Below are 26,340 nucleotides of genomic sequence, written 5' to 3'. Positions count from 1 at the left end.
AAATTTTTTATGTTCAGTTATTCTTGAAAGAGAGAGAGTGAATACAAGCAAGGGAGGGAGGGCAGAGAGAGAGAGAGAAAGAGGGAGACACAGAATCTGAAGCAGGCTCCAGGCTCTGCACTGTCAGCACAGAGCCCGATGCGGGGCTCGAACTCACAAACCGTGAGATCATGACCCGAACCCAAGTCATATGCTTAACCAACTGAACCACCTGAGCTCTTCGCTTTCTCCCTGATTTTACATGACTGCTTGATTTTAGAATTAATTTGGTGTTTTAAATTTTACTGTATTCTTTTTCTTAAAGATGGCCCCACAAAACCTGAACCCCATGCTAGATTAGGTTCTTATCCAATCTTTGCCTACTTTTTCTTCAATGCCTCCTTATCCTATTATTTGCCAAAAAGTCACAAGTATGGAAGGCGACTCTGTAGGGGTATCTGTAGTGATGACTACATGGAGGATGGAATCTCCCTCACTACCTGCTTTCTATCTTGGACTGCAGGCACATATTGGATGCCTTGCATCAATTCCACAAATGCTAGAACCCTCTCACATTGGAAATGCTTCCTTAGAAGTAAGAGATAAAACTTCTATGAGCTGGCTTCTCCCCTGAAACTGAAAACAATTTTGAAATAGTCTCTTTATACTTACTTTTTAATTAATTATTTATTTATTTTTGAGAGAAAGACAGAGACAGAGACAGAGCATGAGTGGAGGAGGGGCAGAGAGAAAGGGAGACACAGAATCTGAAGCAGGCTCCAGGCTCTGAGCTGTCGGCACAGAACCAAAGTCTAACACTTAACTGACTGAACCACCCAGGAGCCCCATATTTACTTTTTGAGAGAAACAGAGAGAGCAAACTGGGGAGGGGCAGAGAGAGAGAGAGAGAGAGAGAAAGAGAAAGAGAGAGAGATCCCAAGCAGGCTCCATGCTATCACCACAGAGCCTGATGCAGGGCTTGATCTCACAAACTTTGAGATCATGACCTGAGCTGAAATCAAAGAGTAGACCAACTGAGCCAACCCTCAATATGCCTACTTTTATACATCAATGAGATTTTGAGTTAGGCTTTGATAAGGGGATAGCTGATTTGCAAATGGAAAGGCAAATTAAGAATTTACTTAATGAAATGCCGTGGGGGGTGGTTCTTTAGTATTTATTTACTTTTGAGAGAGAGAGCACAAGCAGGGAAAGAACAGAGAGAGAGAGAAAGAGAGAGAGAGAGAGAGAGAGAGAGAGAGAGAGAGAGAGAGGCTCCAGGCTCCAAGCTATCAATACAGAGCCTGACACAGGGCTTGTACTCACCAACCATGAGATCATGACCTGAGCTTAAGTCGAATGCTTAACCAACTGAGCCATCCAGGCGCCCTAAACGCTCTGATTTTTTAATAGGATTTGTTTGTGAGAAAAGGAACTCAGTTCCCAACTAATCAATGACAACATTGGCATCCTTTTGTCATTTAAGTTGTAAGGAATCTCTCCAGTTTATTGCCTAGCTATAGATGGGGAAAAATAACAATCCAATGTGTGCACTGCTGTGGAAAAGCATGGAGTTTTCACAGTTCGACTAACCCATAAGCACGCTCCAAAGACTCATTGCTTATAGCTACTTCTTGTGTAAATAGGTGAGAAAGATATATATAAGCAGTTAATTATTGAGGAATGGGAAAAATGCAAGAGTGTTGTGAAAATACCAAGGAGGGAATGCTGGCCCACAGAGGGGCCAGGATGAGAAGGTAAGTCCATAATTGTAAGAGTCTAGAGAAATCAACAGGGCTAGTGCGTAGGGTCTTGTATGCAGGTTAGTTTGGGCTCTATTAAGGATAATGGGAAGCCATTTATGAGTGCTAAGCAGGACCATTCTGTGGCCAAATTTATTTTTGAAGGGACCTCTTTAACTGTGGTGTGAGGGATGGGTTAGTGGCAGATGGGGAACAAAATGGAGACAAGGCCAGAAAGCTGGAAGAGAGATGTTTGGATATAGGAAGCATCCTGAGGATGGAGAGGAGGAAATAGATCCAAAACAGATCAGAAAATAAATTTGGAAGTTTGTGGTAATTATGGGTTGTCAGAAGGAGCTGGAGGAGAAGACAGACACATAGGATGACTCCCAGATTTCTAGTTTTGATGGCCAGCTTATACCTGCCATTCAGTGAGAGAAAGAATACAAGAGAAGAAGCAAGTTGGGTGGTAGGGTGGTAAATTCAGCCAGTGGCAGGTTGAGAATTCCTATATACAAGAGGTGCAGGGCAGCAGAGCTATGGGATTGGCTTCAAAACTATGTTTACAAAAATAAGCACTTTGGGGACACTTGGGTGGCTCAGTTGGTTAAGCTTCTAACTCTTGGTTTCTCCAAGAAAGCAGGTCATGCTTTCTCCTCCTCTCTCTCTCTCTCTTTATCCCTCCTCCACTCTCTCTCTCAAAATAAATAAATAAAATGAAACAAAACAAAACAAAAATCTAGGTACATCAACCTGAGGATCGGAGGAGAGCAATGCATATAAAATGTAAACGTCAAATGGTTCAGAAAAGTAGTTGATGACCTTGACAAAATTAATGGCAGTATTTATTCCACAAGCTCAGTAAATAGATTAATTTGGGATCATTATTACTCAGGTAACCCATAATATGTATTTTATAGAGGTTTATTTTTTTAAGTTTATTTTTAAAAATAATTTCCATGCCCATTTGGGGGCTCAAACTCACAACCACGGGATCAAGAGCCACAGGCTCTTCCCAACTAAGCCAGCCAGGCATCCCTACAGAGGTTTCAATAGGATCAACCATTGAGGGACACCTGGGTAGCTCAGTCAATTAAGCATCCTACTTCATCTCAGGTCATGATTTCATCATGGTTTGTGGGTTTGAGCCCCGCGTCGGGCTCTGTGCTGACAGCTCAGAGCCTGGAGCCTACTTCAGATTCTGTCTGTCTCTCTCTCTCTCTCTCTCTCTCTCAAAAACAAACACTAAAAAAATTGTAAAAAAAAAAAAGGGATCAGTGAAATTCATATTTAAAACATGAATCATTTTTTAAAGAAAGCAAATCTCAGAGCAGTACATGTAGTATGATTCCGATTAAGTAATGTGTGTGTGCAATTTCTGTGGGTGTGCATCCAAGCACGGGTCTGTTCCCCAGATTGCAGAAAGCCATGTTGTGCCATATCTACACAGGACTGTTTTCCAGACTTTGCACAACTGCGCAGAACCGTACTCATCCAGAACTGCCTGACAAACAGCTTTGACTATTTTTTCAAGTGAAAAGTATTATAGAAAAAGTAAAATGTATTCTATCAAAAATGAAGTTCCTGGAACTGAATGTTTATTTTATTTCCTTTCGATTGGCAGGCGTTTGAAGGCATGATCTGGCATGTCTTCATGAGGCCTACCAGGTCCTCTGTGCTCCTTAACGTCTTTCCTACTACTCTCTCTTCACTTGTGCTCTCAAGCCCTGTGCTTTCACTGTGCCAAGACTGGTCCCTTAAGGCCTCCGTGTTTATTTTCCCCCTCTCTCTGGAACGCTCTACCTCATACTTGGGTATGGTTGATTTCTTCTCATCATTCAGACCTCAGCCAAAATGTTACCTCCTTAGCAAGGTCTTCTCTGACTCCCCAACCAAAAGTAGCTCACTCCACCCCCAACACAACGCTCCATTTTATTCTCCCATAGCACTCACTGCCTCAAATTATATTGATTATATATCACTTGCTTATTGCCTGTCTCTTCCCTTAAAGTGTAAGCTGTGTGAAAGCAGGAACCTTGTCTGAATTGTCATCCTCCATCCCTACAACAGAGCCTAGCCACTCACTGAAGGTTGTGGAATGAAATGATATACTGCTGTAATGTTATTCAGCACTAAAAAGAAATGAGCTGGCAAGCTATGAAAAGACATGGAGGAAACTTCAATGCATATTGCTAAGTGAAAGAAGCCAATCTGAAAAGGCTACCTACTGTATGATTCCAACTATATGACATTCTGGAAAAGATGAAACTATGGAAACAGTAAAAAGATAAGTGGTTGTCAGGGGACAAGGGGGAAGGAAGGATGAATAGGTGGAGTACCGAGGATTTTTACCACAACTCTGTATGATACCAGAATGTCATAATACCTTTGTTCAAACCCATAGACGGTAAATGTGTCAAATCCACTAAGAGTGAACCCTGATGTAGGGGTGCCTGGGTGGCTCAGTCAGTTAAGCGTCTGGCTTCAGCTCAGGTCATGATTTCACAGTTCATGGGTTCAGGCCCTGCCTTGGGCTCTGTGCTGACAGCTAGCTCAGAGCCTGGAACTTTCTTCAGATTCTGTATCTCTCTCTCTCTCTCTCTCTCTCTCTCTCTCTCTCTCTCTCTCTCTCCCTCTCTGACCCTCCCCTGCTCTCTCTGTCTCTCAAAAATAAATTAAAAAAAATTTTTTTAATTAAAAAAAAAAAGAGTGAACCCTGATGTAAACTGTGGACTCCGGGTGGTGATAATGATGCATCAGTATAGGTTCTGCGATAAATGTCCCACTCTACTGGAGGATGTTGGTCATGGGGAAGGCTATCTATGAGCTGGAGCAAGGGTATATGGGAAATCTGTGTTAAAGAGTTGAGAAAATGAAGGAAGAGTGAGGGTCTTGTGTTCTGACCCCACTCTGTCAGTGATGATGGTAACTAACATTTGTGTTGTAATTTCTTCCAAAAGTCATTGCATTTGGCTCTCAAAACACATGGGAAGTAACATGTCATTACATTTTCAGGTAGACAGGGAAGCTGAGAGACACTCTCCCAATGTCACTCCGGTGGTATTAGATCAGCCTTGATCTAAGCCTTGGTCTTACTGTGTCAAAGTCCATGTTCATTCCATGGCCTAGGGCTGCCTCTCCAGCTGACTTGTGCTGGGAAACCATTTCCCCTTTCTTGAGTCCCACATCTGAAAGATGCCCAGGGGATTTCTATGACTCTGTGAGCCTTTTTTATTTTTTCCCTGCATCTAAATTGCTATACATCCTACTCTTGATCCCAGGGTCATGAGATCAAGCTCCACGTTGGGCATGGAGGCTACTTTAAATCAATCAATCAATCAATCACTATAGCTTTAAAAAGCACTACAATATTTTATTTCTACTTGTGATTGCACAGCTCTTTCAAAATCTGATTGAGGTGCTAAAGAAAATCAAAGAAATTATGAAAATGTTCTTTTTCTTTTTAAGTAATGCCTGAAAACAGAATACCTTAACAAAGAGTGAATAGGTTTTGTTAAGCGTAGTATCCCCAGAAAGGTCTTCATTATTAAAAAAGAAAAAAATGGGGGCGCCTGGGTGGCTCAGTCGGTTGGGCATACAACTTTGGCTCAGGTCATGATCTCATGGTTTGTGAGTTCAAGCCCCACGTCGGGCTCTGGGCTGATAGCTAGTGCAGAGCTTGGAGCCTGTCTTCAGATTCTGTGTCTTCCTCTCTCTCTTATCCTCCCCTGCTCATGCTGTCTCTCTCTCTCTCTCTCTCTCTCTCTCTCTCTCTCTCTCAAAAATAAATAAAACATTTAAAAAATGGTTTTTTTTTAAATGCCATGAGAGGATTTATCTCTAAGCTTATTTCAAAACAAAAGATATCGAAGAAAAGATAGCAACATTTCTAGAAATGAAGCTATTTAGAACAGAACAAAATAAATAAATATGAAATATTTAATCATCTAGTAGCTAAGTAAATAAGTCTTTCTAAAAAGAAAAGGCAAAGCCTGGTCATCACTGTGTTTTTTCACCTGGTAAATTTCCTTTGTATGTAAAACATTTGTATTATTCACATATCCTTGTCTGTTTAAACAAGGCAATAAAACAACTATTGGTCTACACCGCCAACAGAGCGAGTGAATTGTTTGTGTTTCTTCTCCACAGGGCAGTTTGTTTTGTCTCAAATTATTTTTTGTGGCCATGTAGAAATAATCTACTTTTGGTGTCATGTGAAAAAACTTTACACAGAAAAATCTGTATTGGTATATTCTTTTTTTGGGTTTTATTGTGCTAAAAAGTAGAATTCACACTGGCAAAAAAAAAAAAAAAAGATAACCCAAACATGCAAAATCTTTTTGTGCACATCCCTCGAACACACCACATTCCACCACGTAAGATTTTGAAATCTTAAAATTTAAAAAAAATCCCAAAGCAAGAGTACCTGGGTTGAAAAGTTAACATTAGGTAAGCTAGACTCCTAACACTAACACTGCAGACAAGTCACACCACGGCAAAAAGTTAATGTTTATAAGGGTTAAATAAATGTCAACAATGAAGAGACAAAAACCGTAGATCCAAAGTGTACTCCCTACCGGGAAGTATTAAAAATTGGTGGTATAGGACATCCGTGATATTAACTTGAAATAGATACCACCTTAGCCCCAAAGTTACGCCAAACTCACAAACGCCAAGGGAACCATATTCAAAAAGGCCTTCTTTTCCTGCTACCTTTAAAATGGTTTTATATTTGTTTTGTGTGTTTGGTAAATCAAAGAGTCCCTCAGAATCTACACTAGCTCTGAGATGTAGATAAATCGATTCAATCAATGACCATGATGAGGTCCTCCTCTGAGATGCTTCACTTTTTAATGATCATGTACTTTGTAGTGATCACACGTGTGTGTGTGTGTGTGTGTGTGTGTGTAAACCCTTTTAAAAGATATTTTTGGAAACTAAACTCTAGGGAACATTTTTCCCTTTCCTCAAGACCAGTCCCTAAAAATTTGTTGTTTCGTTTCTGTTTTTGGTTTTTAAAGAAAACCTGCCTAGAGCTTTCCTGTACAGTCAGCCACCTCCTTATCCCTGTATATTTGAACTTTCCAACAATAACAGAATGCTCCAAGGTACTTGCTTGCAACTCCTGAAAACTCTCCGATCACTCCCAGCAGATTTTTACTGTCTGGTACTTTTTAGATTCACTTTCTTATGGCACCACAGAAGAAAAAGTGGGCCCCGTGGGTAGGAGCACGTCATGTCCCTCCTGGTGCTCCCTCGGGGACACGGCTTCACGCTTGGGAAAAAACACGGGCCTCCTGCTAGGGACACATCCTGCCGCTTCTCTCTCCCTCAGGGAGAAGGGACACACTCTGGTAGAAAGATAGTCCCCTTGGAAGCCTCAGTCCTCAGAAGAAAAAGGGTTCTAATGCATTCTCATAAAACATGCAAAGAGAAAATCCAAAACAGGAGTGAGCAGAGAGTAGCAGTGAGTTGGAAGAGTACCTAAGTATTGAGTGCAAGTGAGAAACACCTTTGTCAAACTGCCTACTCTGATGCCTTGTTCAAGGAGCGTAGTAACAGTGCGTTCTAGAGGGAAAGGGAATGTACGCTTTTAACCTCAGACACTAATAAGCTTCTCTCTTGATCACCCAATAGCTTTAAAATGCTTGCTTAACTCAAACTACCACTAGTATTTTAAAGAAGTTTGAAGACTCAAGGCTATTTCAATAAACACTTCAATAATTGCTAGATCAGCTCAGCTCCTACATTTTCAAACCATTGGCTGAAATGGCAGATGAGTACGTATCGGTCCATCTTTTCCTTCCAGCAGCCAACACAACCGTAGGTAATCGGCATGCTGCCTTTAAAGGAACATTTGTAAAGGATGGCACAGCTCGGCAGTAGGAGGTCCCACCAACACTTGTGCTTTGACTGAGGCTAGGAGAAAGCAAGGTTCCTCCTCCCCACCCAGAGTCTGGGCACGCTCTCAGCCTACCCTGCCATCCTGTTTCAGACACTGTCTCTCCCTTCTTGTCCACAGGTCATTAAGCCTGTTGGGGGAAGGGGTGCTGAGGAAGACTTCACAAGTGAGCAGTCACGGGATTGGGAGTGGAACACATGCACAAGCCCGAACATTCATGCTCAGGAACTTCAGAAAGCAAAACAAAGGCTAGACGCAACCCAGACTGCTTTAAGACCTCCCCTCACACACAGCAGAGCAACACTGGAAAAACCCAATTACACTTTCCCGTCAAAATTCAAAAAGGAGCTAAACCTTCTGGGGACATAGGATGGTTTAGCCGAAAAGAAGGTGACTGAAGGGCCCACCTTTCCTCAGCTGTCTGCAGCCTGAGCCAAAGCCCTTCCTGAAGCCCAGTCAGCTGCCCAGCAGCTCCCAGAAAACACCTCTGAGGCGCCTGGACTCCCTCAGAACGCTCAACTCTGCTCAAGGTCTGAAGTCAGATGCGCAGAGGTAGCTCCATGACGCTAGTAATGGAATAACACTTCCTTTTTTGGTGAGGAAAGCCCAATGGTCTTAGCGAACAAGCCCTCAGCTAGGGCTCTAAAAATACCCCGCAGCAAGCACTGTTTGGCATTTCATTTTGTTTGCCAGAGAACTCCACAGAATGCTTCAGATTCTCCATAACTGCTCCGAGCTCTGTCCCTGCTCTAGTGACCTCAGGGAAGTGTATCACTTCGAGAAGATGACTTTTTGTCTTTCACCCCAGAGTTCTTGGAATTCTGTCCTGAATGTCTGAATTACAACTCCAGCCTTGGATTAATTACTAGCTTAGTTTAGGAATCTTCATTTGGCTTCTAGTCTGAACTATCCAAATACACGATCTGTGTGCAGACGGAAGGACTAAAATTACACTTTAAAAGGGCTCAGTAGCTTCCTGTCTTCCCCCTTTACCCCCAAAAAGAAACATCAGCCTCCTTGAATCCTTTGTCGCCAGCAGCAGGAGCAGCTCCCGGCCTGTCCGCCTCAGACGCTCTGGGCTCTCTACACGTTGATGGCGTGTGCGTGCTTCTTGCACAGGGGCTTGTCCTTCTTGGAGTAGAATGGCTGCCCCTCCAGATTCACATGGCACACCTGGGGACAGAGAACAGATGGCCATGAGGCAGGGGCTGTCTCTCTCTGGGACAGATTCTTAATGACGTAGGCAGAGTAGACGGTCGAACTATGTCAAATTTAAGGCTGCCAGAGGACATGGAACTAAATTCCAATGAAATTAAATGGCAGACAAAAAATATGCAAGATGAAGACCAATGCTATCCAAAATTTATAAAAGGGGCACCTGGGTGGCCCAGTCGGTTAAGTGTCTGGCTTCAGCTCAAATCATGATCTCACGGTTTGTGACTTTGAGCTCTGCATCGGGCTCTGTGCTGATAGCTCAGAGCCTAGAGCCTGCTTTGGGGTCTGTGTCTCCCTCTCTGTCTGCCCCTCCCCTGCTCATGCTGTCTCTCTCTCAAAAATAAACAAACAATAAAAAAATTTTTTTAAATATATAAACCAGTACAGAATCATGAGTCAATATCCACAGAGTTGATTAACATCCAAGGAAATACATTAGAAAATTAGTAAACACATCAACGAAGATGATCCTCATCAATAAGTAAAGGAAAAATAAATTAAAATCTCCATGAGAGACCACTAGGTATCTATTAATCTAACAAGATAAAACAAACAAAAAACCCCCTCAATTGTGTGTTACCTTTAATCTTACAAGACTGTAGCCAAAAAGTAAAAAAAAAAATCAAAATCAAAGCATCAATCAACAGTTGACAATGTCAAAAGGGAATCAGGCCTGTGTGCACTGATAGGGACACAGCTCAGTGACAACATGTTAGAGGAGCCATAAAGATGTGCCTGCTTGCCCGGTGCACTGGGGAGGAGTTTCTCTTGTAGAAACTATTGCACAGAACAATGCGTGCTCAAGTAAAAACTGAAAACCGTGAAAACGTCTCTGTATAGGGAGGTGACCAAATAAATTCTTATGGTTCATTTTCCAATGAAATGCCACCATGCAAAAGATAAATCAAATAAGGAAAAGTGTATGCAGGGAGATATTATATGAAAAAAAGAGGCAAAATTATATATCCTTATGATGACAACATAGGAGTGCAATTTGAAGATGGAGACATCACAGAAAGAAGAAAGCTAAGTAACAGTTGTTGAGGCTACTATGGGCCAAGCGGGAGGCACAACCCTCTTTATATGTCATCTCATTTAATCGCAAAAACTTATGGGAAGGTATGACTTTTTGTTATTTCACAAGTGAAAAACTGCAGCTTTGAGAGCCAAATGTCTTGCTGAAGTCACAGACCCAGCAAGTAATGGAGCTGGGACTCCGTGTCCAGGTCTGCAAGACTCCAGTTGCAAGCTTGTTTTCCCCATAGCCCACAGCAGAGAGGGGTCATGCTTACTTGAAATTGTCCCGGGTTTACGGACTTGTATAGAGGTAGCCATCCATGTTTGTTGGACTACTGGTGTATATAGGCTGGCCCTGGGTGGGCAGTATGCCACTGTGTCAGAGTCAGCTGGGAAGTCAAATGGCTGGGATGCACCCCACTGTTGTAGAGGTCACTCACATATCAGATGGGGAGCAGAATTGGGGACCACATCCAGGATGCTGACATCAGAAGAAGTGCAGGTGTAGTTCCCACAGACAGAATACACGAGGGTAGAGAAATCACTCTCTTGAGATGAGTTTAGGTCAGTGAGCATGTGACCACTCCAAGATAATTGGAAATAAAAGTGGCATCATGGTGGTCCCATGTGCAAGCCCCTAATGACCCAGTTGAAGATGTCATGCTTGGGATCTCAGAGGGCTGCTGATGGGCCCCAGAAACCAATAACATAAAAAAGTGACTGAAAATATCCCAGGGGGGTACAGTGATGTTTAGTGTAAGCAGGCTCTTGTGTGGCCTCAAGCTGCTGGTGAAGACAAGCCCAAAATCAACAGTGAGGTTGGGTTTCAGGGAAGATAGAAAGGCAGTGGAGTGACAACTCAATAGGAGTGAGTTGTCCAGGAGCTGCCTGTCAACATCTGGGGCTTCTGTCTAGTCTGGGACAGTGCTGGCTCCTTGTGAGAACTTTGGGATAAGTTGGAGAGGGTGTTAGGGGACTGAAACTAAGAAGTGAGGAAGACCCAGAGCTTCAGGAGTGGCTCACTAATAAGATGGAGCTGAGGGCAAAAAACACCATAGAGAGGTCATGCTCATTGTCTTGAGCTAGAAGACTCTGTGTGGGATGCAAGATGGACTCATGGTGGAGACCTCCAGATTACTCAGCAGAGGGGCACAGCAGGAATGGTCCAGCCCCCAGGCTCCATGGTCAAGTGGCATCAGGGCCTGGCAGGGAAAGAGTGATGGTCATGGACAGTGCTGGAAGGCCATGAAATGGGCCAGCTACAACAGCCCCTAGGAGGACTTCCTACAAAAGTAACACCACTGCCCATCCCCTCCTGATACCCACACCAGAGGGTAAGGGCTAGAAACCCAATAAGACTTAGAGGAAAAGAGGGGCCACAGTAAGATACCTTTATCCCACATTCTTTCTATTGGAACTCAAGTGCCAGTGCCAGACAGGAGTTTAACCTTTATCCGGACCCACACAGCCCTTCTCAGCCAGCATTTTATATGCTGGAGACTTTAGAGGGGCTGCCTTGTTCTGTTCCTTAATTGCTCCTATATGTCAGCTTTGCTTTCTTTTCAAGATTCCAAACCCCTTGAAGGTAGAGACTTGTTCTGGGATACTCTCGTTTTCCCAAGCTCAGGAAGTACTTGGCAAATCGAATTAGTCTAAACTTATGTGTTCTCCTGAGATCTAACTGCTAGGAAAAAAAGCATATCAGCTGGGAGAGCTAGTTTTTTATCTTCTTTTCTTACTAGGTTTGTTTTTTTAAGTTAGAGGAAAAAATATGCCCATCAAAGGTGATTTGGAAATATAAAGTGATGGGAAAAGGACTCTCTCTCCACAAAAATCTCTTACAGTTTTCCAATCAAATGATCACTTTCCAAAAATTAAAACCAAAACCATGCTCCACTTTGATATATCTAAACAGGGCAGTGAGTGCCACACAGGACCACTTTGGATGAAGATGTAATGATTCACCACACTGATTCTCGAAAGAACAAGATTGGCCTGGCTGCTTCAGGTGGGTTCTTTGGGCACTGCTATGGGTCTCTCACACTTTACTGGAATTTGTTTGTAATTTCGACCTGAACAACCCCATGCTTTACTACTTTTTCTGGTCTCTCTCTGGGATTTATGCCACTGTGACCCTCAGCCAAACATAGTGGGCTTGAGGGAGGAGACCCATGCTCACCTCTCCAGGTGACACAGACCTCTCAGTATCGTGCCCTTAGAGAATAGGCCTTCTGTGCCACTGTCTGCCCTGGACCGTCTCCAAGTCTCTTGGATCCTTCTAGAAGTTGGGCAACCAGACTTGCAGGCGGCATCTTAGGATCAGACAAGCCATGGCTTGAATATAAGGGTCAGACAGCCCTATGTACCTTGCTGAACTATGGCTCAAAAGCCAATATATTTACATTGTTGCCCCTTCGCAGCAGGGAGGACCTGGTGTATTTAAAGGACCCCAAAAGGCAACTAGAAGATCTATTCCAAAAGCTGGAAAATCCATGTTTAGATGGAATTGTGTTGTTCCCTTCCCCAAATTCATATGGTGAAGTCCTTACTCCCGGTACCTTCCGTCTACTCAGTGCAGGGACACAGTGGTGACCTTATTTGGAAGTAGGATCTTTGCAGACATAATTAAGATGAAAGGTAAGATGAGGTCATATTGGAGTAAGGACCAGACATATGACCAGTGTCCTTATAAGAAACCAAAAAGCCTAGAGAGAGAGACAGATACAGAGGAGAATGCCATGTGAAGACACAGAACGCAGAAGGAAGGCAGCCATGTGACCACGGAGGCAGAGACAGAAGTTCTGTAGCTGTAATTCAAGAAACATCAGAGATTGCTGGCAACCACCAGAAGCTGGGAGAGAGAAGGCAGCCCTTGAGCTTGGATTTCTAGCCTCCAGAACTGTGAGAGAAGACATTTCAGTTGTTGAAGCCATCAGATTTTGGTATGTTGTGACATTAGCCTTAGCAAACGAACACAACGAGTAAATACGGTGCACCCCATGGATGGTGGCACAGAAACCTGAATGCATTGCAATAAACTTTATGACAAGGGTTGTCCTTTCTCCTCAGTCTATAAACATTGCTCAAGTTTAAACTGCGTGGATATTTGACACATTGCCACACTTTACCTTGCTTGAGTAGCTCTGGTTAAAAAAAAAAAAAAAAATTAGTAGCAGCACATTGATTTTCCCAAATAAAGTTCAGGCAATTGCAGACTCACATGACAGGTCTTTCTCAGGACTGAATATTCCCTAAATCTAAGGCAGAGTCTAGATGTCAGCGAGCTCCTTGCTGTGTCCCGTCCCTACCCCGAATCCCTCGGAAGGAAAGTGCCACTCTCATGGGAAAAATGACCCGGCTGTTCAGGCACGTGGTTAATAATTAATCTAGGGTTTATCTCCTGGCAACTTCATATCAAGAACAAGACCATTCAGGAAAACAAAATGATACTTGGCCCCTGTTCCTAAAGTTTCTATCAAAAGAAGCCGTATCTCAGCTTTTCTAGGATGAATCAATCTGGTATTTCACAGTGAAAATTTGGAGGGAAACCCTTCAATCACTTGATCATTTTTAAAGCATCTTATAACCATAGGAGACTATCTGTCTCTATTCTAAACCAGGCATCATTCACTGCTCCCAACTATTTAAAAAAATTTTTTTTTAACATTTACTTATTTTTGAGGGAGGAAGAGGCAGAGCATGAGCAGGGGAGGGGCAGAGAGAGAGGGAAACACAGAATCTGAAGTGGCTCCAGGCTCTGAGCTGTCAGCACAGAGCCCCACACGGGGCTCAAACTCACGTCACTGCTCCCAACTGTTGAAAGCACTGCTGGTGAGGCCCATCACCGGTCTGATAGACCCTTGAGGACACTCTGTTGTCCTTATGAAATGGAGAGTAACAAAGCCACATTGGTTTATACAAACTTAATAGTAATAAATCTGTGCTTGATTGTGACATATCAAGGCCTCACGGTACTTGCCAGCTTTTAAAACTGACCGAGTATCAGAAGACCAGAGTTGAAGGGGTGTAGAGAGTCGGTCACCTGGCCCCACTAGGTCCCTCCTGCCCCTTCTCAGAAAGTCAGAACCCCAGGCTAATCACATACCGCGCAGATGAAGCAGGTGTCATGCCAGGTGTGGCCCAGGGCTTCAATAAACTTGTCACCAGCCTCCACAGGGAAATCGCAGCCGTGACACTTGGTGCTGAACAGATTGACGTAGTCTGAAATGAAAGGCAGAGTGAGGACCAGGCATCCAGGCAGGCTGGGAGAAGCATCTGGATGCACTGACCCAATGCCAGGACAGTACTCCTTATCACTGAGCTGGGGCAGTGGGTACAACCGAGCTGGTTCCTTGTCATCTTGTGGACACAATGTTTAGTTACACGATTGGTTGGGTTTTTTTTTTTTCCTTTTCAATACTCTGTCGCTGTTTGTATGTATTCATGCTCACTTGCCACTCTTGCTGGTTTGATTTGCAAACACTTTCTGGATGGGTCACTCGCTTTCTGTAGGGTGATTTTCTCCTCTGTCTCTGTCAGCTTTTATAGCCTAAACAGACCAATCCCAAAAATGAAAAAAAAAATCGTATTTCTCAACAGCTATGCTTAGTTTGGAAGAAGGAGAGCCCTTAACATTTTTAAGAGTTGTAGTATGCTCTTTGCTTGGAAATTCTTCCGTCATTGGGCATTTGTGCTGATAAAAATTTTCACTAATAGAAACAATATCTGAGCTGTTATGTTAAGTAAGACATGATCCTCTTCCTCCCACCCAGCCAAAGAGATAATAATACCAAGTATGATTTGTATAATGTTTTGCAGCTCACCAAGCATTCTCACATAGATAGTATTATTTACCAGTATCTCAATGTCATGGTCTATGTATAAGTATGCATTAGCTTTCTTTCCACCCTCGACACAGTGCATAACATGCAAATCAGTACCCAATATGTACGTGTTGAATGAATGTGTGAACAGATGAACCAGTGAATCAATAAGTCAATGAATAAACGTAATTTTCAAAAAAAAATCCCTCAGAGCTGGAACTAGAATTTTTTTGTTTTGTTTTGTTCTGTGAATGAGGAAACTGAGGCTCGCCAGAGTCACACAGCTGAGACACAGTGGGCCGGGTCTCATGCTTCTCCAACTCAGGAGCTGTCTGTCTGGGTCCTTGGGGCAGCAGTTCCACTTGATTCGCTGTAGAACGCTTCCAGATTCTTTTAGAGAAGTTAGATGCCTTTTACAAAGCCTTCATCCCCCTAGAAGTACACTTGTCTCTCCACAGCTCTGCCACAGCTGGCTTTTTGTTATACCGTTTCTCTGTTCAGATCTCCTTGGTGATAGCGCACCTGTTTGCCGTCTTAGACCACATGCGGAGAGGCAGTGAGCCATGGGGTGTTATGAACTTGGATTCTTTTTTTTGAGTGAGAGAGAGACAGAGTGCAAGCGGGAAAGAGGCAGAGAGAGAGGGAGACACAGAATCCGAAGCAGCCTCTAGGCTCTGAGCTGTCAGCACAAAACCGGATGCGGGTCTCGAACTCATGAACTGCGAGATCATGACCTGAGCCAAAATCTGCCGCTTAACCGACAAAGCCACCCAGGTGCCCCATGCACTTGGGTTCTGAAGAAAAAAAAAGCTCTGAGCCCAAGTCCCAGCTCTATTCAGGAATTGTCCATATCTGGGACAAGCCACCTAACTCCTCAGTGTCTCATCTTTCAGTACCTAAGTCGTGGAGTTGTTGTACAGATTAAATATGACAATGCATGTGAATGAATGTACTTGGCACAAACACTCAAAAATATTGGCTTTCAGGTGCCTGGGTGGCTCAGTTGGTTAAGCGTCCAACTTTAGCTTAGGTCATGATCTCACGGTTCGTGAGTTTGAGCTCTGTGTCAGGCTCTGTGCTGACAGCTCAGAGCCTGGAGCTGGCTTTGGATTCTGTATCTTCCTCTCTGCCCTTCCCCGGCTCATACTGTCTCTCAAAAATAAAATAAAAAAATTTAAAAAATTTTAAAAGAAATATTGGCTTTTACTGTGAATGTCTTTATAAATGATAGGAGGAGGGAAGGAAAGGTGATCCAAGTGCCTGTGATGCACCAGTCCAATATTAGGGCTTTCCTAAGTTTCTTGGTGAATCTTCACAGCAGCTCTGTGTATTATTCCCATTTTAAAGACGAGGAGACTGGCCATATACGTTCCGGCACACAAGAAGTAAGGAACCTGATGGACTCCAAAGTCCATTCTCTTTCCACAACTTCATGCGGTCTCCAGTTATCTATTTGCCATTGAGCTTTGATAAGTTATATCTCTTGCCTATTTTTTCCAATGTATGGTTTCCCCTTTGGAGCTTAATTACAGTTTGCCATGCAAATGTTGTATATATCACAGTCTGTTAATCCTGTCTCTGACAGGATACTGCATTTCTTCAGTATGCAGAAATCTATCACCTCACCAGAGCTAAGAGAACATTATTCTGCTTCCTTTACAAAGTTCCTTCACAGTTGACTCTGTGCTCTGTAGGAACTAGTGTGGATGAGAAACAGGGCCATTGGCTACCCCATCTCCGTTGGAGGGTCAGCCTTGCACCCCCCACTTCTGACTTCTCTCCCATTGCTCCCAGTCTCTAGATGCCTTGGGCTCTCTCCTTTACCTCATGCCTGTGTATGAACCAGGTCCTGGTCTTGGAAAACCATCCCCACTTTGTCTACCTAGATTTCTGTGATTTTGGAGGCCAGACTTTCCTTCTGGGAAGCACTCATCCTCCACCCCAACCAAGAGAGACATGATGACCTTCCTGGGGGCTTATCATGGGCTTCCCTGGCTTCTCACTCCATTGATTCATCCATTCAATCATTATCTCTTGACTATCTATCCATTTATGTGCCAGTATATCACATGATGATGTATCTCCTTGAGGACAGACCCACTCCCAATGCTCAGTGTCTTTCACAGGAACTGGCATCCATTCAATGAATGGACAAAAGAAAGAAATGTTCAGGAAACCTTATGGAATACCGGTTCCTTTTCTTGTGCAGCCTAAGATTAAGCTCTTACAATGGAACGTCTAGTCTTGCCTACCGATTGGCTTTTCTGTTTTATACTTTATTTTGTATGGACTGGAGAACTGCCTGACACTTTGTTTTAAAATTTGGTAGCACAAGGGGCTTGGGCTCAGGTCATGATTTCACAGTTCGTGGGTTCCAGTCCCATGTTGGGCTCTGTGCTGACAGCTGGCTCAGAACCTGGAGCTTGCTTCAGATTCTGTGTCTCTCTCTCTGACCCTCCCCTGCTTGTGCTGTCTCTCTCTGTCTTTCAAAAATAAATAAAAGACATTAAAAAAATTAAAATTTGGTAGCATAAGTCTTGACCCTAATACATTTTTTAAATTAACATATTTCTCATTTGTCCTAAAAAATGAGAATATAATTGGAAGTAAGTTTGTGCATGGGTCTTTCCCACCAAGAGCACAATCCAGCCTCTCCTTTATTTATTTCTTACTTTATTTCTCCTATAAGGTCTTTATAATTTCTTTGACTGACTCTCTTATGCCCCACATTGAATTCATACCCTGTATTTAACAGATTTTATTGCTATTGTAAAAGGTTTCCATGCATCACATCACAGGTGCTCTCTGTTGAAAAAGGGCCTAGTGCTTTCCCTGAGCAGTGGTTCTCAAACAGAATCTTCTCCAGAGTTCCCTAAAACACAGATCGCTGGACCCCACCCTTCATAGTTTCTGACTCAGCAGATCTGGGTAAGCCCTGAAGATCTGCATTTCTGTGATCCTGATACTGCTGGCCTTGGAATCATACCTCAATTCTTGAACCTAACTGAACACAGAATCATCTGGGTGGGGATAGAGTGATGCAATTCTGCATCTGTAGGTCTGAGAACTGATCCTTCTAATATCTTTTTTTTTTAATTTTTAATTTTTTTAGATGTTTATTTATTTTGGAGAGAAAGACAGTACACGAGCGGGGGAGAAGAAGAGAAAGAGGGAGACACAGAATCCGGGCTCCAGGCTCTGAGCTGTCAGTCAGCACAGAGCTCGACATGGGTCGGGTCTTGAACCCACGAACCAGGAGATCATGACCTGGGCCGAAGTTGGATGCTTCACTGACTGAGCCACCCATGTGCTCCTTATATCTTTAACGTTCCCCAGGTGATTATGACACTCCACCAGTATGGGTCACTGCTCCGGGGCAGGCCCATCCATGAAGGGCTGACCTTCTTTACTTACATGCAAAGTGTTGTATACAAAAGTGTCAGTTCATCATGGCAACTGACTGAAATCTTTTTGAGTCTAGATCCTATCATTCTGGCATTCTCCTTCTATGTCTTCTTCCAAGTTGCTGATAAAAATGATGACAAGAGATACCACCTCACCCTCATTAGCATGGCTGGTACCAAAAAACCACAGCAAAATAGCAAGTGTAGGCAAAGATGTAGTGAAATTGGAACTCTGTGCACTGTTGGTGGGATTGTAAAATGGTGCAACACCATTATGCATTATGGGAAATAGTGTAAAAGTTCCTGAAAGATTCAGAAATAGAAATACCATATGACCCAGCAATCCTACCTCTGGGTATATACCCCCAAAGAATTGAAAACAGGGTTGTTTAGGGGGACTGGGGTGGCTCAGTCCACTCATCGTCTGACTCTTGATTTCTCACTATTGTGAGTTCAAGCCCCACATCGGGCATTGTGTTACAGCACAGGGCTTCTTGGGACTCTCTCTCTCCCTCTCTCTACTCCTCACCCATGTTCTCTTTCTCTCTCTCAAAATAAATATACTTAAAAAAAATAAAACAGGGTCTATGAACACCCATGTTCATAACAGCATTATTCACAATAGCCAGGAAGCAAAAGTGACCCAAATGTCCATTGTTTTTTTTGGGTGGGGATGGGCTTACTATGGTGAGAGACAGTGGTGATAGTGGAAATCTGTCATTCTTTTCCAAGCCTGAGACACAAATTATGGATGCTATAAGTGTTCTTAGTCAATTAATAATAGCAATTTGTATTGACACAACCACACACTTATCCATTATCTACTAATTATCTAACAATTACCACTATGCACTCATCTGCTCCCTTTTATAGATATGGAAACTGAGGCACAGAATGACTGAGTAACTAAGTCATTCTGTTAATAAGAGCTAGAAAGAGAACTTACCAGTATATAAGAACCCAAGAAATTTCTTTTATAATTTATTGTCAGGTGACATAGTTTTAATCTGCTTTGCTTTTCCCCTTAAGGAACTGAAATGTTTTCTCCTTTCTGATTTTAAAGTAAACTAACTTACTGTGTTTCTCTTTTTGCCCTCAAACTTGCTGCCCAGTCACTGTTCCTCTGTTATTCTTCACAATCAGCCTGCTTGCTTTTCTTTCTTATGCTTGGTGCTAATTTTCTAGTTCTATTGTATTAACCTTCATGTCCATGTTACCTTTGTTGGAACCTGCCTCAAACCTTCTTCTGAAAAAGGCAGGCTACGCATAAATGAGTGAGTGGCTAATTAGCCAGGACAGCAATTCTCTAATAGAGTGTTTTATCTTCAGATTTACAATAATTTACTCCAAGGTTTAAGATAAAATGTAGCGTTTTGGGGAACAGAGAAACTCTGAATTCAGACAGGGAGATTATGGGACTCTGGAGGAATGTGAGAGGGGCAGGGAAAGGGGCTTTCACATGTTTGGTGCTTTACACACTTTCTCTGGTTTAATTCTCACTACGACTCATGAGGCAGGTATTTATATGCCCCTTTTTACAGATGGTGGCCCAGAGAAGTTTAATAAACTCACTCAGGGTTACAAAGCCAGTCCAAGGTGGAGCCTGGGACAGAACCTAATTCAAAGTCCAGAGCCGAAGCCTTTTCAGACTCGACCTTGTGGTCTCCAGATCAAAATCCTCCGAAGGGTTTCCCAAGTGGTTACAAGATGCCAACTGGTGATCCACATATTTCGTTCAGGGAAGGGAGCAGAGATCAAATGTGTAAAAAAAAAAAAGAAGCAGCAGCAGCTATAGACCCGACTCCCACCCAGAAAACCATGATTCTGCCCTTTGGAGCCTCCTGATGGTTGCATGTGAACAGACAGAGGCCTCGCCACAGTGCAGCGGTCCTACCTTTCTCGCAGTAGGGCTCCCCGTCTTCCATGTGGAAGAGGCTGTTCCCGAAGGGCTTTTTGCAGGCGGCGCAGACGAAGCAGGTGGTGTGCCATGTCTGTCTCAGGGCATGCATCACTTCCTGGGGGAAAGAGCCTCTGCTCAGGCCAGAAGGGTCCCGGGGAGAGAGGAAGCCAAACCCACTCTTCCTCACCAGGCCCTGGCTAACTGCTGGAGCGTCCCGAAGGGGAACAGGACTAAGTGGGCCTTGGGAAAGGCCCGGGGGGTGGGGTGGGGGAGTAGGGGCAGTGGCAGAGGAGTTCCTGCTCATGCAGCACTTGCTGGGTGTCAGCTTCTGTGTCAGAATCATCTAGAAGGTAGTTACCTAAGCTGTGATTCTTAAGCTGGTAGAGAGGTACTGCTTATGATCACCATTTCCCCAAAGGAGCGTGGAGGGCAGGAGGGTCAAGGCCACAGGTGGGCGCATGGTGAAGTCAGTCTATGAAGGGATAACTCATTTTACAGAAGCTCTGCCAACACTTCACGCTGTGTGGCCCGGGGCATGTAACCATCTCTCTCTTCAAGTTCATTTGCTCCCAGTTCATTGGTGGCAAACCAACTCCCTCATAGGATAGAGAGTTGATCTCTCTCTGTTAGCGGCCACTTCTTGGCTTCCTAACGGGATCCCAAAATCTTGGGGACAGGAATAGACTGGTTGGGAAAATACAGGATCAGAGGAGAGGGATGCTGCCCACTTACGCCCATGATTTTGGTGTTGCACTTGGCACAGACTGGGGCGAAGAACTGCTCGTAACAGCGCTCGCAGTAAACGTTGCCCTGCTCCTCCACGAAGCACACGTCCGCCAGGGAGGTCTTGCAGTAGGCACAGTTGAACTCTTCTGGGTGCCAGGAACGGCCCATGGCTACCAGAAAGGGGCCCCTGGAGGAGCAGAGAATAGCACCAAGCTTGAGATCAGGTATTTCAGGACCCCCAACAGTATTGATGCTGTGACCCAATAACCCTGACTTGTGTGACTGTTCTAATGAACTAATGTGAAATTCAGAGAAAGCTCTGTGCAAAAAGATATTCACTGTTGCATCAATTACAGTAAAGAGAAACGGGGAAAGCGGCCCAAATATCTGCCAACAGGGGACCATGGAAGCACACTGGAGAATATCCGTTCAGTTGACCCCTGATAATTATAAGAACAAAGATGACTGTGCCAGTGGGGGACGTTGATTGAGTGGTGCCTCTGTGCCTGGCACTATCTAAGAGGAAATGTGCATTTATTAACTTGTTGAGTTCTTATAAGAATCCTAAGAGGTAGAATTATAGTACCCATTTTCAGATAAGGAAACTGAGGCATAAAGAGGTGAAGTAAGTTGTTCAAGGCCATAGAGTAGACCCAGTGTACGAGCCTAATTCCAGAGCAGCAGTCATAGCAGTGGGACTACAAGGAAATATGTTAAATTTTAACTTTTACTTTTCTGAATTTTCTTTTTTTTTCCAGTTTATTTATTTTGAGAGAAAGAGCACAAGTTGGGGAGGGGCACAGAGATGGGGGAGAGAGAGAATCCCAAGCAGGCTCCGCGGGGTCAGCGCAGAGCCTGATGCGAGGCTTGAACTCAAGAATCACAAGATCATGACCTGAGCCAAAGTTGGACACTTATCGGGCTGAGCCAGCCACGTGCCCCATTTTCCAGAATTTTCTAATTCTTCTCCAGTGAGCAAGTATACTATGTTTCTTTGTTTCTTTTTCTGTGTTACTTTATCTTTAAATAAAAGTGTATTTATCACACATATAAGCTCACCTCCCCAACACACACATACTGTAAACACACTATGTTCCAACAAGTATCACCTATGGTCCATGAAATGACTTGTTTTCCTTTTAGTGTCACAGATGCCCACCAAAGCCCTGAGCAGCACAGGCCTGTCTGTGGAAAGACCCAGAAGCAACCCTGAAGGAAAGCTGGGTCAAAACTAGCACTGTCAGCCAGCTTGCAACATCCCCAATAAACCTACTGACAATGAGACCTGCGATTCTGGGAACCCGGCCTTAGCCCAAGGGGCAGGTCCTGGCACCAGGAACCGTGCTGGGAGCTTCACCCACTTACCTCGTGGAATTCTCCCGACTCCCCAGAGAAGTGGGTGTCACAGGTATGGAAGCTAAAGCTCAAAGAGGGTCAGACTAGGTGGCAAGCCAGAGGCGCCCGAGGCTCCTCAGCAGCCTTCTCTCTATTCCTGCCACCCCCACTCCCACCCCAGGGCTCAGAGAGTAGGCGAATATCCCACACCCAGCCCTTCCAGCACCCCAGCTCACAGCCAAGGCTGGACCATACCTGATGACGTTGTTACAGTGGCCACAGAGTGGAGTCCGGCTGCTGGCTGGGAAGCGCTCAGCCCGCTGAACGATGCCCCTGGCCAGGGGAGGCACCTGGGGCCCTGGTGGGGTGTAGGCAGGGGCCCCTCGGGGCAGGGTCTGCTTGCTGATGGAGGTGGTACTCTTACCAGGGGCAAACTTCTGAGAGAAGCTGTCATCTGTCACCCACGGGGGGCGGCTGGCAGACTCTGCAGGGCCCCCGCTATAGGTCATTGAGGGCGCGGGGTTATAGCTTGGGGCTGTCGAGGGGGTATAGGTTGGTGCTGGGGAAGGGGAGTAGGTAGGGGCCGGCGAGGGGGTGTAGGCAGGGGTAGGTGAGGGGGTGTAGGGAGCTGGACTGTAATTGGCCCCTGGGGATGGGCTGTAGGTAGATGCAGGCACTGTAAGGCAAAGAGAGCCAAAGAAAAATGTATCAGGAATTCATTTCCCCCAACTCTCCCCATCCCCAGCCAGAAAACTGTAAAAGATGACTTTAATATTAGAGCAGGACAATTCCAATTCTTATGGAAGACATGTGCCTGAACTTCTCGATGCCCCAGATTGCCTCTGGCAGAGCAAGAGCCCTCGGGAGCTGGGACAGGGCTGGGAAAGGGACATAGCTATAAATATCTGCAGCTGTGTGGGGTGGGGCTCGGCCAGGCCTTGGCTGCCAGAGGTCTGCAGAAGGCAGGGAATGGGGGTGGGGGTGCCAGCAAGCCTCGTATCTGGGTCCTCTGGGCTGGGAAGAGGTTTGAGAGCGGGTCAGCTTGGCCTTGGCTGGAAGATGCTTCTGGTTACACTCTGACCAGCGATTTGACATCTGAAATGCCTCAAATGTGTTTGCTGAACCTGGACCCAGTCCAATCTTTGGGACAGCCGACGACAGGGCAGTTGGGGCTTCAGGTTCAGGTTTCACGTTCAGCTACAACTGTTTTCTTGAAAAACAGTTTGGCTTGATTTTTACTGGGGGACATTTCACCTTGGTTCGATTGGGGGTGGGGATAGGGGCCTCAAGAGAACCGTTTGGGGGAAGCCTAGGCGGAGATGTCCAGGGGATAGCTCCTCTCAGTGTGTGGCCGCCTCTGGGAGCCCCCTGCTCTCCCACATCACTTTAGTGGAAACAGAGAATGTCTGAGTGCGTGAGCAGAGATTACCGTGGAAGTCAGAGTGCAGGAAGAGAACACACTGCCTCAGTTCTGGAACACCCTCTTCCTGCTCCCTGAGAGCTGAAAACACTTTTGGGGTGACAACACCAAAAAGCACTGCAGCTGCTCACCGGAAGCCCTCTGAGGCTTGGGCCCTCAAAACCCAGCCTTCTCAGGGCCACTGCCTCCCTGGCCAAGCCTGCACACACATTCCAGCCAGCTTCCTCTTCCAGCCAGAATGGTTCCAGAAGCCTCACCTCAGCTCACAGTCTGAGCCTCTGGAAAGAGGCCTCATTCCTCCCATCCTGGGAAACATGTTGGGGCAACCTCCCTCCATTCCTGAGCCTGTCTAGGTGGACGGACTATACTGAGGGGTGCTGAAGCAGCCCCCATCAGTCTCCAGCCTGGGAAGGAAGGTCTTTGCTCAGGGCTAAAGGTCCCCACTGGCCTCTGGTCTCTCCCCCCGGTTCTCCTGGACCACCTTGGGTGGCCTGGGGCCTGCTGCTCCAACTCTACCAACTGTCCCCAGATGACTGGCCCTTCAGAGCTGGGTAACATGGGAACCCCTGTGCTGTGGGTAGGTAGGGATCAGGACTCTGTTATTGAGAGGTAAAGGGGTAAAATCCTCCGCAGCCCTGCCCTGGAGCCATCCTGGGAGTGCTGCTGGCTTCTAAAGGTAAAATCCTCTCTGTGAGGAATCAATCTTCTCCTCACTTATTAAGGGAGTAGGCTTGGCAAATAACAAATCATCTGGGTTACTTTTCTTGACAGCTGAGGTCCCTGAGGCTCAGACAGAGCCAGTAAGTGGCAGAGTGAGTCTCCAAAACCATTCTATTCCCCCAAGCTGCCTCTGTAAAGAACATGAGTTGAATTCCAGAAAATCTCGGTGCACTGTGTCATTGAGGAGGAACTAACCATCTGGAGGCGGTCCCATGCGCTGACTTGTAGCACAACCATCAAGAGCCCTATGTTCAGGGCCCAGCGCTACTGCATCTGGCTGTGTGTCCTTGGGCAAGTTCCTTAGCATCTCTGGGCCTGAATTTTCTTTTTTAAAAATGGCATTAATAATTCTTAGTGCCTTACAGGGTTGTTATGAGGATTAAATAGAAAGCACTTAGCCTAGTGCCTGGTACAATGTACGCATCATTTCACATTAGTGAGGATGGTGAGGATGGTGCCTCCTGGGTCTTGGGGTCTGGATGAACTGTCCATTCATCTTACTGCCTGATGGTCACCTACAGGTAACTGTCCAGGAGACCGTAGGATGCTGGGGGTGAAGGTGGGAGGTGTGACACCCTGTAATCAGATAACCTGGGATGGAGTCTAGTCACCTGTGGTGGAATGTATGACGCCCCTGCCTCAAAAGGAGTGGTGAGGACCTACCCGACAACATTTGTGAAGCCCAAATTTGAAGTGCTGTCACCATTTCTAACAACCTTGCATAATATCCAAGTGCCCAGAGCAAGAGGGTGTCAAAGTGCTGGGGGCATGGGTGGTGAGGGGAACACCATTAAGGACAGGGTGTGGGGACAGGTGACCTAGCAAAACTTCAGAGCAGATTCATTCCTCTCTAGTATATATAATGGGGTTCTGTGCAAGATTTTGTCCCCACTCTTCTCTCTCTCTTTCGTAAAGTGTGGGATCTCTGCTAAAAGGATTAAAAGCAAAGCCCTAATCCTGTGTCAATTCACAGCCCTATGTGGCCAGTAAGCGCTAGAAATGAGGCTAGCCCAAACTGAGAAGTGCTATAAATATAAAATACACACCAGATTTCGGGGCTTAGTACAAGAGAAGAATATAAAGTATCTCATTAATAATAATTTTATACTGATTATATATTAAAATAATGCTCTGAATATACTGAGTTACATAAAATATGTTAAAATTAATTTCACCTACTTCCTTTTCCTTTATTAAAAATGTGGCTAACAAGAACATTTATTTTCATTGGACAGTGCTGCCCTCATCAGAACAGTGGCCACCAAGTACTGACTGCTTCCACAAGCCAGGCCCTTTAGCTGCATTATTGCATGTAATACTCACTGTAATCCAATGAGGCAGATATTTTCTAGTCCATTTTCTAGATGGGGGAGGAAGCTGGGTGAGCCTAAGTGATTACGGCAAAGTTAGAGAGCTAGTGAACTACCTATCTCAAACCAGAGCTTGGGGAGTCAGACTCAACTCCGGATTCCCAGTTTAACCCCACCCTGGGCAGCAAAACAGTCTGCCCAAATCGGGCCCTTGCCCACTTTTCCTTCTTCCCTCCTGCAACACTAACTCTATTCCCTCTGCCTGCCAGACGTTCTCTTCCCTCCTCCGGAAGGCCTTCCAGACTCCCTGATCCAGCCCCTTGTCTAAGCCCCCTAGAAACTCTCCGCAGATCAGAGACACGCCAGAATCTGGACCCCGGTGGACCGCTTCCTTGCTCAGGGCTACGCCCACCCAGAGCTGGGGACCTTCCCTTCCCCGAGGCTCAGGCTCGCGGCTCCCCCCTCCACAGGGCGTCCCCCTCTCTAGTGGGGTGCGGGTGAGAGCGGTGCGCAGCAGCTGCTTCACAGTCCCTGTCCCTCCGCGCCCTTCCTCCTGGCCGGCCGCGCCACCCCAGCAGTGCCAGGAGAGAGACTTGATATCCCATCTCCGAGCCCCGGGCTGTTGCTATTTCTGCTGGACGGAATTAAGCTCGTCTAAATTAGAAGGTGATATTTCACCTCTAATTGGCAAGTTCAAAAGGCCCCTATCGCACTCGGCGGGCTCGGGAATGTGTAATTAAACAAGGTGATTTCTGACTCATTCCAGGTCGGGCCTGGCTCCCCGCGAGCGCCGGCCCCCGCCCGGCCCGCGGGCCGACGTGGCCTCCCCCGGCCCGCGCGGGGCCCC

At 45.4% G+C, this 26,340-nt stretch overlaps 1 protein-coding gene across 7 annotated transcripts in view; it reads right to left on the bottom strand.

The window, feature by feature from the left end:
• Positions 1-8,571: 8,571 nt before the first annotated feature.
• Positions 8,572-26,340, bottom strand: part of LDB3 (LIM domain binding 3) — a 58,730-nt gene continuing 40,961 nt past the window's right edge. For all 7 annotated transcript variants that reach the window (XM_029932056.1, XM_029932059.1, XM_029932057.1 and 4 more), the window contains 5 exons: positions 22,299-22,719; positions 20,715-20,895; positions 19,977-20,097; positions 13,961-14,076; positions 8,572-8,796 (listed from right to left, as the gene is read on the bottom strand). In XM_029932056.1, coding sequence (XP_029787916.1) covers positions 8,707-8,796; positions 13,961-14,076; positions 19,977-20,097; positions 20,715-20,895; positions 22,299-22,719 — 929 coding nt within the window. In that variant the 3' untranslated portion in view covers positions 8,572-8,706. The remainder of the gene's footprint in view (positions 8,797-13,960; positions 14,077-19,976; positions 20,098-20,714; positions 20,896-22,298; positions 22,720-26,340) is intronic.

This window comes from Suricata suricatta, chromosome 2 (genome assembly GCF_006229205.1).
Source record: "Suricata suricatta isolate VVHF042 chromosome 2, meerkat_22Aug2017_6uvM2_HiC, whole genome shotgun sequence".
Taxonomy (NCBI): domain Eukaryota; kingdom Metazoa; phylum Chordata; class Mammalia; order Carnivora; family Herpestidae; genus Suricata; species Suricata suricatta.
This window is presented reverse-complemented; position numbering and strand designations above follow the sequence as displayed.